This window comes from Pseudophryne corroboree, chromosome 3, assembly GCF_028390025.1.
Source record: "Pseudophryne corroboree isolate aPseCor3 chromosome 3, aPseCor3.hap2, whole genome shotgun sequence".
Taxonomy (NCBI): Eukaryota; Metazoa; Chordata; class Amphibia; order Anura; family Myobatrachidae; genus Pseudophryne; species Pseudophryne corroboree.
In genome coordinates, this window is record NC_086446.1 from 677,885,493 (window position 1) to 677,898,870 (window position 13,378).

Below are 13,378 nucleotides of genomic sequence, written 5' to 3' on the forward strand. Positions count from 1 at the left end.
CCCAGTTGAAATTCCTCCGTCGGAGCACTCCGATCCTCGCACCACGCAACATATTTCCGCCAAATGCGGTGATAATGCTTCGCGGTGACTTCCTTTCTTGCCTTAATCAAGGTAGGAATGACTTCTTCTGGAATGCCTTTTCCTTTTAGGATATGGCGTTCAACCGCCATGCCGTCAAACGCAGCCGCGGTAAGTCTTGGAATAGACACGGTCCCTGCTGAAGCAGGTCCTGTCCTAGAGGTAGAGGCCACGGATCGTCCGTGACCATCTCTTGAAGTTCCGGGTACCAAGACCTTCTTGGCCAATCCGGAGCCACTAGTATCGTTCTTACTCCGCTTTGCCGTATGATTCTCAATACCTTTGGTATGAGAGGCAGAGGAGGAAACACATACACCGACTGGTACACCCAAGGTGTTACCAGCGCGTCCACAGCTATTGCCTGCGGATCTCTTGACCTGGCGCAATACCTGTCCAGTTTTTTGTTGAGGCGAGACGCCATCATGTCCACCATTGGTCTTTCCCAACGGTTTATTAGCATGTGGAAAACTTCTGGATGAAGTCCCCACTCTCCCGGGTGAAGATCGTGTCTGCTGAGGAAGTCTGCTTCCCAGTTGTCCACTCCCGGGATGAACACTGCTGATAGTGCTATCACGTGATTCTCCGCCCAGCGAAGGATCCTGGCAGCTTCTGCCATTGCACTCCTGCTTCTTGTGCCGCCCTGTCTGTTTACATGGGCGACTGCCGTGATGTTGTCCGACTGGATCAACACCGGTCTTCCTTGAAGCAGAGGTTCCGCCTGGCTTAGAGCATTGTAGATTGCTCTTAGTTCCAGAATGTTTATGTGAAGAGACTTTTCCAGGCTCGACCACACTCCCTGGAAGTTTCTTCCTTGTGTGACTGCTCCCCAGCCTCTCAGGCTGGCGTCCGTGGTCACCAGGATCCAATCCTGTATGCCGAATCTGCGGCCCTCCAATAGATGAGCCCTCTGCAACCACCACAGAAGAGATACCCTTGTCCTTGGAGACAGGGTTATCCGCAGGTGCATCTGAAGATGCGTGCATTGATGTACAGACACCTTTCCTGGTTTTAGGAGATTCCTGACCAGGTCGGATAACTCCTTGGCTTTTTCCTCGGGAAGAAAAACCTTTTTCTGAACCGTGTCCAGAATCATCCCTAGGAACAGCAGACGAGTTGTCGGCATTAATTTGGATTTTGGAATATTCAGAATCCATCCGTGCTGCTTTAGCACCTCTTGAGATATTGCTAATCCCATCCCTAGCTGTTCTCTGGACCTTGCCCTTATTAGGAGATCGTCCAAGTATGGGATAATTAATACGCCTTTTCTTCGAAGAAGAATCATCATCTCGGCCATTACCTTTGTAAAGACCCGAGGTGCCGTGGACAAACCAAACGGCAGCGTCTGAAACTGATAGTGACAGTTTTGTACAACGAACCTGAGGTACCCCTGGTGTGAGGGGTAAATTGGAACGTGGAGATACGCATCCTTGATGTCCAAGGATACCATAAAGTCCCCTTCTTCCAGGTTCGCTATCACTGCTCTGAGTGACTCCATCTTGAACTTCTTTATGTACAGGTTCAAGGACTTCAGATTTAGAATAGGCCTTACCGAGCCATCCGGCTTCGGTACCACAAATAGAGTGGAATAATACCCTTTCCCTTGTTGTAGAAGAGGTACCTTGACTATCACCTGCTGAGAGTACAGCTTGTGAATGGCTTCCAAAACCGTCTCCCTTTCGGAGGGGGACGTTGGTAAAGCAGACTTCAGGAAACGGCGAGGTGGATCTGTCTCTAATTCCAACCTGTACCCCTGAGATATTATCTGCAGGATCCAGGGATCTACCTGCGAGTGAGCCCACTGCGCGCTGTAATTTTTGAGACGACCTCCCACCGTCCCCGAGTCCGCTTGAGAAGCCCCAGCGTCATGCGATCCGGACCATTTTTCCAGCAGATCCCACTGAAAAGTTCTTGCGTGAAATCTGCCGAATGGAATCGCTTTGTAAGAAGCCACCATTTTTCCCAGGACCCTTGTGCAATGATGCACTGACACTTTTCCTGGTTTTAGGAGGTTCCTGACTAGCTCGGGTAACTCCCTGGCTTTCTCCTCCGGGAGAAACACCTTTTTCTGGACTGTGTCCAGAATCATCCCTAGGAACAGCAGACGTGTCGTCGGAGACAGCTGCGATTTTGGAATATTTAGAATCCACCCGTGCTGTCGTAGAACTACTTGAGATAGTGCTACTCCGACCTCCAACTGTTCTCTGGACCTTGCCCTTATCAGGAGATCGTCCAAGTAAGGGATAATTAAGACGCCTTTTCTTTGAAGAAGAATTATCATTTCGGCCATTACCTTGGTAAAGACCCGGGGTGCCGTGGACAATCCAAACGGCAGCGTCTGAAACGGATAGTGACAGTTTTGTACCACGAACCTGAGGTACCCTTGGTGAGAAGGGCAAATTGGGATATGGAGGTAAGCATCCTTGATGTCCAGGGACACCATATAGTCCCCTTCTTCCTGGTTCGCTATCACTGCTCTGAGTGACTCCATCTTGATTTGAACCTTTGTATGTAAGTGTTCAAATATTTCAGATTTAGAATAGGTCTCACCGAGCCGTCTGGCTTCAGTACCACAATATAGTGTGGAATAATACCCCTTTCCTTGTTGTAGGAGGGGTACTTTGATTATCACCTGCTGGGAATACAGCTTGTGAATTGTTTCCAATACTGCCTCCCTGTCGGAGGGAGACGTTGGTAAAGCAGACTTCAGGAACCTGCGAGGGGGAGACGTCTCGAATTTCCAATCTGTACCCCTGGGATACTACTTGTAGGATCCAGGGGTCCACTTGCGAGTGAGCCCACTGCGCGCTGAAACTCTTGAGACGACCCCCCACCGCACCTGAGTCCGCTTGTACGGCCCCAGCGTCATGCTGAGGACTTGGCAAAAGCGGTGGAGGGCTTCTGTTCCTGGGAATGGGCTGCCTGCTGCAGTCTTCTTCCCTTTCCTCTATCCCTGGGCAGATATGACTGGCCTTTTGCCTGTTTGCCCTTATGGGGACGAAAGGACTGAGGCTGAAAAGACGGTGTCTTTTTCTGCTGAGATGTGACTTGGGGTAAAAAAAGGTGGATTTTTCAGCTATTGCCGTGGCCACCAGGTCCGATGGAACGACCCCAAATAACTCCTCCCCTTTATACGGCAATACTTCCATGTGCCGTTTGGAATCTGCATCACCTGACCACTGTCGTGTCCATAAACATCTTCTGGCAGATATGGACATCGCACTTACTCTTGATGCCAGAGTGCAAATATCCCTCTGTGCATCTCGCATATATAGAAATGCATCCTTTAAATGCTCTATAGTCAATAAAATACTGTCCCTGTCAAGGGTATCAATATTTTCAGTCAGGGAATCCGACCAAGCCACCCCAGCGCTGCACATCCAGGCTGAGGCGATCGCTGGTCGCAGTATAACACCAGTATGTGTGTATATACTTTTTAGGATATTTTCCAGCCTCCTATCAGCTGGCTCCTTGAGGGCGGCCGTATCTGGAGACGGTAACGCCACTTGTTTTGATAAGCGTGTGAGCGCCTTATCCACCCTAAGGGGTGTTTCCCAACGCGCCCTAACTTCTGGCGGGAAAGGGTATAACGCCAATAATTTTCTATCGGGGGAAACCCACGCATCATCACACACTTCATTTAATTTATCTGATTCAGGAAAAACTACAGGTAGTTTTTTTTTTTTTCACACCCCACATAATACCCTCTTTTGTGGTACTTGTAGTATCAGAAATATGTAACACCTCCTTCATTGCCCTTAACATTTGCAAGCAGGACTCACTGAAAATAAAAAACCTAACAAAACTTTTACTCTAAGCAGCTCTTTAGGAGAGCCACCTAGATTGCACCCTTCTCGGCCGGGCACAAAAACCTAACTGAGGCTTGGAGGAGGGTCATAGGGGGAGGAGCCAGTGCAAACCACCTGATCATAAAGCTTTTACTTTTGTGCCCTGTCTCCTGCGGAGCCGCTATTCCCCATGGTCCTGACGGAGTCCCCAGCATCCACTTAGGACGTCAGAGAAACCTACTTTAAACTTTTACTCTAAGCAGCTCAGGAGAGCCCCATAGTATGCACCCTTCTCGTTCGGGCACAAAAATCTAACTGAGGCTTGGAGGAGGGTCATAGGGGGAGGAGCCAGTGCACACCAGGTAGTCCTAAAGCTTTTACTTTTGTGCCCAGTCTCCTGCGGAGCCGCTATTCCCCATGGTCCTTTCGGAGTCCCCAGCATCCACTAGGACGTCAGAGAAAATAGGAAAGGACATCACATACCAGGGATGTGTAGACATCCATTTCATTATATCTAAATACTTTATAAGAATAGTTTTTCATGACGGACCCGCACTTCCAGTCAATTCCGGAACCGAAAGTGATGTAATGTGAGGACACTTGTGTATTCACTATAAATAGGTGTAATTTGGAATGTATCACCAGCCTTGATAAAGAGAATTCACTCGAAACGCGTTGGCTTGGAGGAGGACTTTGCCCGCTTGCACGACTGGGTAAAGGTACGACCTTCATAATTTATTTATTTTTTATAAGTTCCCTTGGTACCGGGCCATTTGGACTGGATTATAGTTGGTCGTACATGTTCCTCTGTCTAGCGGCTCTCTTTCCTCGCGGTCAATACTCCATTTGTGTGTAAACCTTTTTATTTGTTTTTATCCAATAAATCCCCTTGTTCTATATGGGTGTTTTAATAAGAATGCCGATTGGATAAAGATACCTTGATGTGCAGACGGAAGACGCTTTAAATCAGTGAGTACCGGTACGCAGCTCAGCTTAAAATATACCTTGATGAGTCCATATTCATGCTATTGTAAGTTAGGTACGCTGAAGATCTTACAGTATCATTTTATAAAAGAAACCTTTATACGTTTTAAACCTCACTCACTTAACGTAAGTGAGGTATGATCATTTCTTTTGAAGAAATCATTCCATATACCTACAATCAAAAATGCGTATTTCATATATAAGATCCTTTTGAGGATTTTCAACTCAAAATTTTATTTTTTTGTGTTTTCTATACCACTCCGTTGCATGATCCCATTTTTCCTGGAGGAAAACATCTCCCTAATAGGGACCAGGGACTTACCGGAAAATCATCAAGATAAGTATTCATTCATTTCCTTCACTTAAAAACAATAACCTCCTAGCTGAATCATCAGCTTCACCCTTTGTCCCTATTCCAGCGCCAACTTCCTAGCCAACTTCCTACACCCATACACTTCCTATAATTCTATCGGATGCCTATCCGAATATAACACTCCCCCATGTGCATGCAATGCAAATAAGTCCAAAGTATAGAAATAAAATATCACTTAGCTTCCTGTGGGTATCCGTTCAGATGGTCGACCATGTTATGGTCGACAGTCATTAGGTCGACCACTATTGATCGACATTGGGCATTGTCAACATGGACACATGGTCGACACATGAAAATGGTCGACACATGAAAAGGTTGATATGAGTTTAACTTTTTTTCTTTTGGGGAACTTTTCCATACTTTACGATCCACATGGACTACGATTGGAACGGTAAACTGTGCCGAGTGAAGCGGCAGCGGAGCGAAGACACCATGCCCGAAGCATGGCGAGCGAAGCGAGCCATGCGAGGGGACGCGGTGCACTCATTGGGGTTCCCAGTCACTTTACGCAAAAAAAGACACCAAAAAAAAGTTACTCATGTCGACCTTTTCATGTGTCGACCATGTGTCCATGTCGACCATGTCAATGTCGACAAATAGTGGTCTACCTAATGACTGTCGACCATAACATGGTCGACCATTCATACCGGAACCCTTCCTGTGTATGATCCTTTGTGACAAGGCTCCGTGTCGACCAGGAGTTGACTCCCACAGTATTCTCTCCACGTCGGGAAGAGAATAAACATTCGGACTCCTTGAGAGGATCGAAGACCAACTCGTCACGGCCGACCTAGAGCTTAATCAACAGAGCGACCAGCACATGAGAAGGAATACTATTACTTCAGCATTCATGAATATACATAATGTAATACACAATATATATCACACATATCCCAACTATGTATATATAGACATATATATACATAATACATATAAGTGGATTGTCCGAACCAGTCAGGTCACTAGTGACAGTAATGTGTTCTGAATGTGTATGACCATGTACTGACACGCCCCAGTTGTGGATCTACCAGGAACGTTATGGTCGACAGAAAACCTAGTATTCGTCGACAGCAGGGAATAGTAAGCAGGCAAAAATAACATTCTTGGAACCCAGAGAGGTCTGAGGGAAGCATACATATATAATTTCAATAACGCTCCCCCCCACGTATACCTATAAATATATATACAGGTATAAGGAAGTTACAGCGTGTTAATTTTCACCTAGTAATTACAGTTGATACCGACAGGGCACCCACATACGACTGTCTCTCCCATACAAGCATACAACTACCGACCTGCTGATACTGCATCTTCCGAATCAAGTACCAACAGGCGTCGGCGATGCCGACAGTGATTCCCACAGCTGCTTGTGACAGAGCCCTCACACACGTCGACATATGTCGACTAAAAACTATAGTGGGTAATCTGACAGGAAAAACACAGAGATACATGCACCACAACAATGATTATACGCCCATTATTGAAAATAGTGCTATATTACTCTCCATATAGCACTAAAACACTGTGCCCCCCCTCGTTTGTACTGTATACATAGCCTTGGCGAGGACATGGAGGAAAATGGCGCTGAATCTGTTGTGAGGGCTAAGCTCCGCCCCTTCCTGGCGCGCTTAAGCCCCGCTAAAATATATATATGTTGAGCTAGGGGGGGGGTCCATATACAGCACTTACACCATATATATATATATATATATATGGATCCCAAATCGGTCTGGCACTCTCCCAACTGGCTTGAAGTTACCCCGGTGCCCTCTGAAGAAATAATACAGAAGTCCAAAGTGACACAGCGGCACTCGAGGATTTTTTCGTGCAGTAAATGAAGTTATATTTCAAAAGAAATTACAAGTAGCCAACGTTTCGGGGCTTACATGCCCCTTTGTCAAGGTATATGTATACACCTTGACAAAGGGGCATGTAAGCCCCGAAACGTTGGCTACTTGTAATTTCTTTTGAAATATAACTTCATTTACTGCACGAAAAAATCCTCGAGTGCCGCTGTGTCACTTTGGACTTCTATATATATATATATATATATATATATATATATATATATATATATATATAGCTGCCCAGGGCGCCCCCCCTGCGCCCTGCACCCTTGTAAGCCGTTGGTGTGTGGGAGCAATGGCGTGCAGCGCGACCGCTGCTTTACACTGGCAGGGGTCTCGTACACGGTGCCCGGGCACCTAGTATGTCCCTCCTGCCAGCGATTTTGACCCTCAGTAACTTGCTGCCCAGGGCGCTTCCCCCCAGCGCCCTGCACCCTGTGAGTGCCGTTGGTGTGTGGGAGCATGGAGCGCAGCGTTACCGCTGCGGTTACCTCCGTTACTGAAGTCTTCTGCCGTTACTGAAGTCTTTTGTTCTTCTAATACTCACCCGGCTTCTTTCTTCTGGCTTCTGTGAGGGGGGTGACGGCGCAGCTCTGGGAACAAGCAGCTAGGCGCACCAAGTGATCGAACCCTCTGGAGCTAATGGTGTCCAGTAGCCTAAGAAGCAGAGCCCTTGAACTAAGAAGAAGTAGGTCTGACTTCTCTCCCCTCACTCCCTCGATGCAGGGAGCCCGTAGCCAGCAGGACTCCCTGAAAATAAAAAACCTAACAAAGTCTTTTAGATTAACTCAGTAGAGCTTCCCTAGTGTGTGTCCAGTCACTCCTGGGCACAAAGTCTAACTGAGGTCTGGAGGAGAGGCATAGAGGGAGGACCCAGTTTACACCCATTCAAAGTCTTATAGTGTGCCCATGTCTCCTGCGGATCCCGTCTATACCCCATGGTCCTTACGGAGTCCCCAGCATCCTCTAGGACGTATGAGAAAAAAAAAAAATCTATTTTCCACCCCTAGAATACAGCAATGGGTCGTCATTGTAACAACTCATGCAGGAACATTTATAAAAAAAAAAAATATTTTTTTTTAAATTGAATACAGTTACCAGCACAATTTTTCCAAAGCTGCACCTTGAATCTGCTCAAATATTAATAGACACCAAATTATCTGTTTTACGTTGCAGTTACACTATGTGCCAATGCAGAGTTGATGGCACGCTGGCTGTAATTGCGAGGATATGCACCTGTATGCTGCGCTTTATGCAACTATGTGATTGTACCGCCCACAGCATAGGCTCAGATCATAGCGGTCATTATTATGGCTCACTTGCACAAGCACTATCCTTAGTTTAAGTGATCTGTATATACACAGAACCTGCAATTCCATCAGCTTGCCCTTGCTAATCTTTGTGTATGTGTTAACAACCTATTACCTTCCAGTTTTGCCTCTTACATATAAGACACTGAATCGCGTCCAGAGTGAAAACTCTACAAAGTGTCATTTGCATTCAACCACAATTTGAATATTTATAGTCAATAGTGGCAGATATCTTTGAGTGGACGTATATTGCATAACTTTGGACAGGTCAAGGCTCCAACTCATGGCCTGAAACGTTTTCAGTTAGGAACGGGCATGATGCTTATAGCTTTATGGATTTTACCAATGATGTGGAGGCATGCACAGGTTTAAATACATGAATATGAACAGATATGAAAGGCAATGTTTTGTGCAACACATTGCCACTAGAAGCAAGAGAACCATAGTAAATGTTTACGAAGCTTTTCTAAAACAAACCAACTCAAGACAAATTGCTCATAAAGATTGGGAAAACTACCGTACCTGTGTTCATCTGTAAGTTCTCCATCTTTGCCAACATCATCCATGTCTTCATTGCTCATACCAAGTCCCCTCCGTATGTCCTCATTCAGTCTCTTTTCCATCTCATCTAATCTGTTACACAATATTGTATTGTTATACAGTAATGTTACAATACGAAAACTAAAGATAACGTAGCCTAAATAAAGGGGGACTTTAATTCCCCAGCAGTATTTCATACAGGCTTTTTGTTCCCCATGGCCAAATGCGTAGCACACAGGGAGAAAAATCCACTTAGTGTAAGGCACTAGAAATCAAGAAGACTCCTTCACCCCAACCTTACACCCTTCTAAAAAGCCAGGGAACAGTTTGATTAGGCAAAGCTGGGTACACACTAGGCCAGTGATGGTCAACCTTGACACTCCAGCTGTTGTTGAACTACACATCCCAGCATGCCCTGCATAAGTTTTAGCAAGGCCAAATAGCAAAACTGTAGCAGGGCATGCTGGGATGTGTAGTGCAACAACAACTGAAGTGTCAAGGTTAGCCATCACTGCACTAGGCGATATGTCATCTGATCTATGGATCGGACCAACAGATCGGGCATATCGTCTAGTGTGTACCCGTGATTGTGCACTCCTGTGGGTAGTTTCCTGGGTCGTCCCATCAGGCATGCTAAACGCCTGATTGAATTATCCTGTCAGATGCAGGGGAATGTGGCCGTGAACGATAAATGGTGCAATATGTTGCTCAGTGTGTAAAGCACAGCTGATATATAGTTATCTCAATCCTGCAGTCGGACAGGTACACACATCATTTAGTGTGTAACTGGCTTTAAAAACTGAAGCATGGAACCATGACTGATCAAAAAGATGCTTAACAACCAGAACACCAAGCACTGACAACCTATGGCATGAACATCAGTGCCCCCCATTTCAATTTTAAGAAAAATAATTATCTGTGTAAAAAAAACACCTTTTCCCTTTAAGCCAACACAGGAAAACCATGGCTCACTGTGGAGCTGATCTGGTGGGAACTAGCATCACTAGCCACCATTCCAAACCATGGGGTGATAAAAACAAAAATAAACTGGAAGCCAACCGTTTCCATTAGTAATTTCTAGACATGGTTTCTACATCTTGAAGTCTCCCGCCAGCTTGCGAGTCACTAGAGGTATACAGACATACAGACAATAGACTCAAAAATAAACCAACAGCCATTAGCAGAAACCAGAGGCATCAAATGGAGATATCCTAACCCTTACAGCTGGGCTATCCGTTTACATCTTTTGTACTCATTAAAAATCTTTAAGTAACAGGAGTCGGGCCGGCAGTCATTTACTAGTAAGAATTAGTACTCTATAGACTGAATTAGCCAATAACTGGGACCACTTTATATAAACAATGAGAATTCAGGAAGCCACAGAGAGACAATGAAACATTACTCAACTATAAAAGGAATAAATGTTTGTCAACAGAAGAAAAGCAAAATTAATATGAATACTCAGTTTTCCGTTGAATGCTTCACAGGTCCCATTCTTGTGTGCGAGTCTGGATTTTTAGCTCATACAAATTTAGTTTTATCGCCACAGTTCTCTAAAACAAAGTATCTTGTCCCAAATTAATGTATTCTGGTCAACAGCATATTTTAAAGAACTTTTTCCACAAAGCCTTAGCAGCAGTGAGTGCCGTCTGTTCTTTAGTAGAGTAGACCATTGCAAATTTACCAATCACTACTTTAAAGGGATAATGTGACTGGGGAGAGATTTAGTGAACCTTCTAAAGGGAACAAGTAGAGGTGTTTCCCATAGCAACCAATCAGACTCTAGCTATCACTTTATAGAAAGTACTAGATAAATTATAGAATCTGATTAGTTTCTATGGGCAACACCCCAAAATTGTTTAAGTCTGATAAATCTTCCATTCTATACTCAAGCTAAATGATTGGTTATTGGCCTTGCCTAAATTTGCTCATCAAATAAATAACAAATTCCTAATCTATAGCCAGGTTATAAACCGTTTATTTTCTATTTGATACATTCTCTCTCAGCACTGTTGGATTTTATATAATTTGCAGGCTTCCCATTGACCTGGTAACATGATAAACTTGGTCATGCACTGCTCTCTACTTACCGGAGTGGTGGCAAACAGTACTTTCAAATGAGTAAGCTATGTCCGTGACCCCAGAATGAAGCTGTGTTACGACTAGATGAACATAAGCCAGTATATAGTTAATGAGGTTGAAAAGAGGCAAAATGCCCATCGGATTCAACCTGTAATCAGTCCTAAGCAGAGTTCATTATAATGTCCTAATTGAAGTAATGTTTTATGTTTAGTTACCAATTGTAAATCATGTTCCTCCCAGATAAAAAAATGTAAATATTTTAAATGCTATAACCTTGGATATAATTTTCAGTCAGAAATTTATCCAACCCGTTTTTAAATGCAGATATAGGGGTATATTCAATTAGGGTCGAAAACAGCTGTCTGTCGAAAAGACAGCAGTTTTCAACTTTTTCAGGTCGAATCGACCTATTCAATCGCAGCTATTTTTTTGCGACAAGTCTTGGAATTCAACTTGTCCAATAGTACGTAAATCGGCGGTATACCTGCCGAATCACGTACTTTTGAAAGAAACGGGGCCAAATTCGACATGATTTGGCCCCGTTTCTGACCATCTCAGTCAGACATAAAAAAAATGTCGGACAGAGATGAGGGACTTTACAGGAGGAGAGGGGGGAGAGCCGCGGGCATAAAGGGGAGAGCAACACTACAGCACAGCGCTGCAGCAGGATGTCTCACAGCCGCACCGCTCACGGCAGCGTCCACCTGGCTCCAGCAAGTGAGGTCACGCTTACTGGAGCCGGGTGGACACTGCCATGAGGTCAGGCGGCTGTGAGACATCCTTCTGCAGCGCTACTGTAGCGCTGCTCTCCTCCGTCTGCCAGCGGCTGTCCCCGCTGGTCTCCCCCCTCTCCTCCGCTCACAGGTCTCATCTCAATTCGACTTTTTTTTAAAGTCGAATTGAGATGGGATTGAATAGGGGTTGTCGGATCCATTCCGACAAATGCATGTCGGCATGGATCCGACCCTAACTGAATGTAATAATAATAATACTTTATTGTCATCAATAGTTCAAGAAAAAAAGTACATGAACAATCAACGAAACTAAAAGCAAGCAGAGACCATAAGAACAGAAAGAGCACTCCTGAAACCAAGACATTCTCAATTATCAATTTATCTCGGTTCTGTCCGGTTTAACATGTTTACCGCTGTTGGGGAAATAACTACCCCTTAACCGGTTAGTCCGACAGAGAATAGAACGCTAACGCCTATTAGATGGCAACACAGAAAACATCCCCACATTAGGGATGAGATGGATCTCCCAAAATACTTCTCACCTTAGTGAGGAGCCTTATTTCATATATATCCTGAATACAGGGCAAACTAACTCCAATAACTCTACTCGCAGTTTTAACCACTCTCTGAAGGGACTTACGTTCTACGGCAGTACAGTTACCAAACCATACCATAATCCCGTATGTAAGGACACTCTCTAAGATGGCCGAATAAAAATGTACTAAAATCTCCTTACGTATTCCCGCCATACGCATTTTCCTCAGTAAAAACAAGCGTTGTTGGGCTTTTTTAACAACACATCGTGTATGAGTACCCCAGGACAGATCATTGGAGATGTTAATACCCAGGAATTTAAAAGACTCAACTGTCTCCACTACCTGGTTATTTACAACTATAGGACAAAAGGGCTGCTTATGCGATTTCCTAAAATCTACAATCATTTCTTTCGGGTTTTTTACATTTAGGATTAAATGATTTGTTTGACTCCAAGCTTCTAACCTAGCGACCTCAGATCTATATTCTGACTCATCGTCCTTACTAATTAAACCTACAACTGCAATATCATCGGCAAATTTAATAATGTGAACGGACTCCGATTTAGAAAGGCAATCATAGGTAAACAGGGAGTACAACAGGGGACTCAGTACGCAACCCTGAGGCACCCCCGTACTAATTACAAGCTCGCTAGACAGAGAATTGTGCAATCTAACAGATTGGGGCCTGTTTGTCAAGAAATCCAAGATCTATCTACATACAAAATTATTTAATCCCAACTGAGATAGTTTAGACACTAATGATGTTGGGATTACCGTATTAAACGCTGAACTGTAGTCCACGAACAAGATTCTCTCAGAAGAACATGTGGATTCTAGATGGGTAGCCACACGATGAACCAAAGTGATAGCAGCGTCATCCGTCGACCTATTTGCTTTATATGCAAATTGAAAGGGATCCAGATTAGCTGGGATATTTTTCTTTACGTGTCCCATGACCAGTCTTTCAAAGGCCTTCATTATAAGAGATGTCAGAGCAATTGGACGGTAATCGTTTGGCTCACTGGCCTTACCATTTTTGGGAACCGGGACGATAATAGATGACTTAAAACACTTAGGCACATGACAAGTGGCAAGGGAAAGGTTAAAAA

The 13,378-nt window shown here is 44.5% G+C and overlaps 1 protein-coding gene across 3 annotated transcripts in view; it reads right to left on the reverse strand.

The window, feature by feature from the left end:
* SLF2 (SMC5-SMC6 complex localization factor 2) overlaps nucleotides 1–13,378 on the reverse strand; it is a 317,833-nt gene that overhangs the window by 188,314 nt on the left and 116,141 nt on the right. For all 3 annotated transcript variants that reach the window (XM_063961913.1, XM_063961915.1, XM_063961914.1), the window contains one exon: nucleotides 8,900–9,010. In XM_063961913.1, the coding sequence (XP_063817983.1) occupies nucleotides 8,900–9,010 (111 nt within the window). The remainder of the gene's footprint in view (nucleotides 1–8,899; nucleotides 9,011–13,378) is intronic.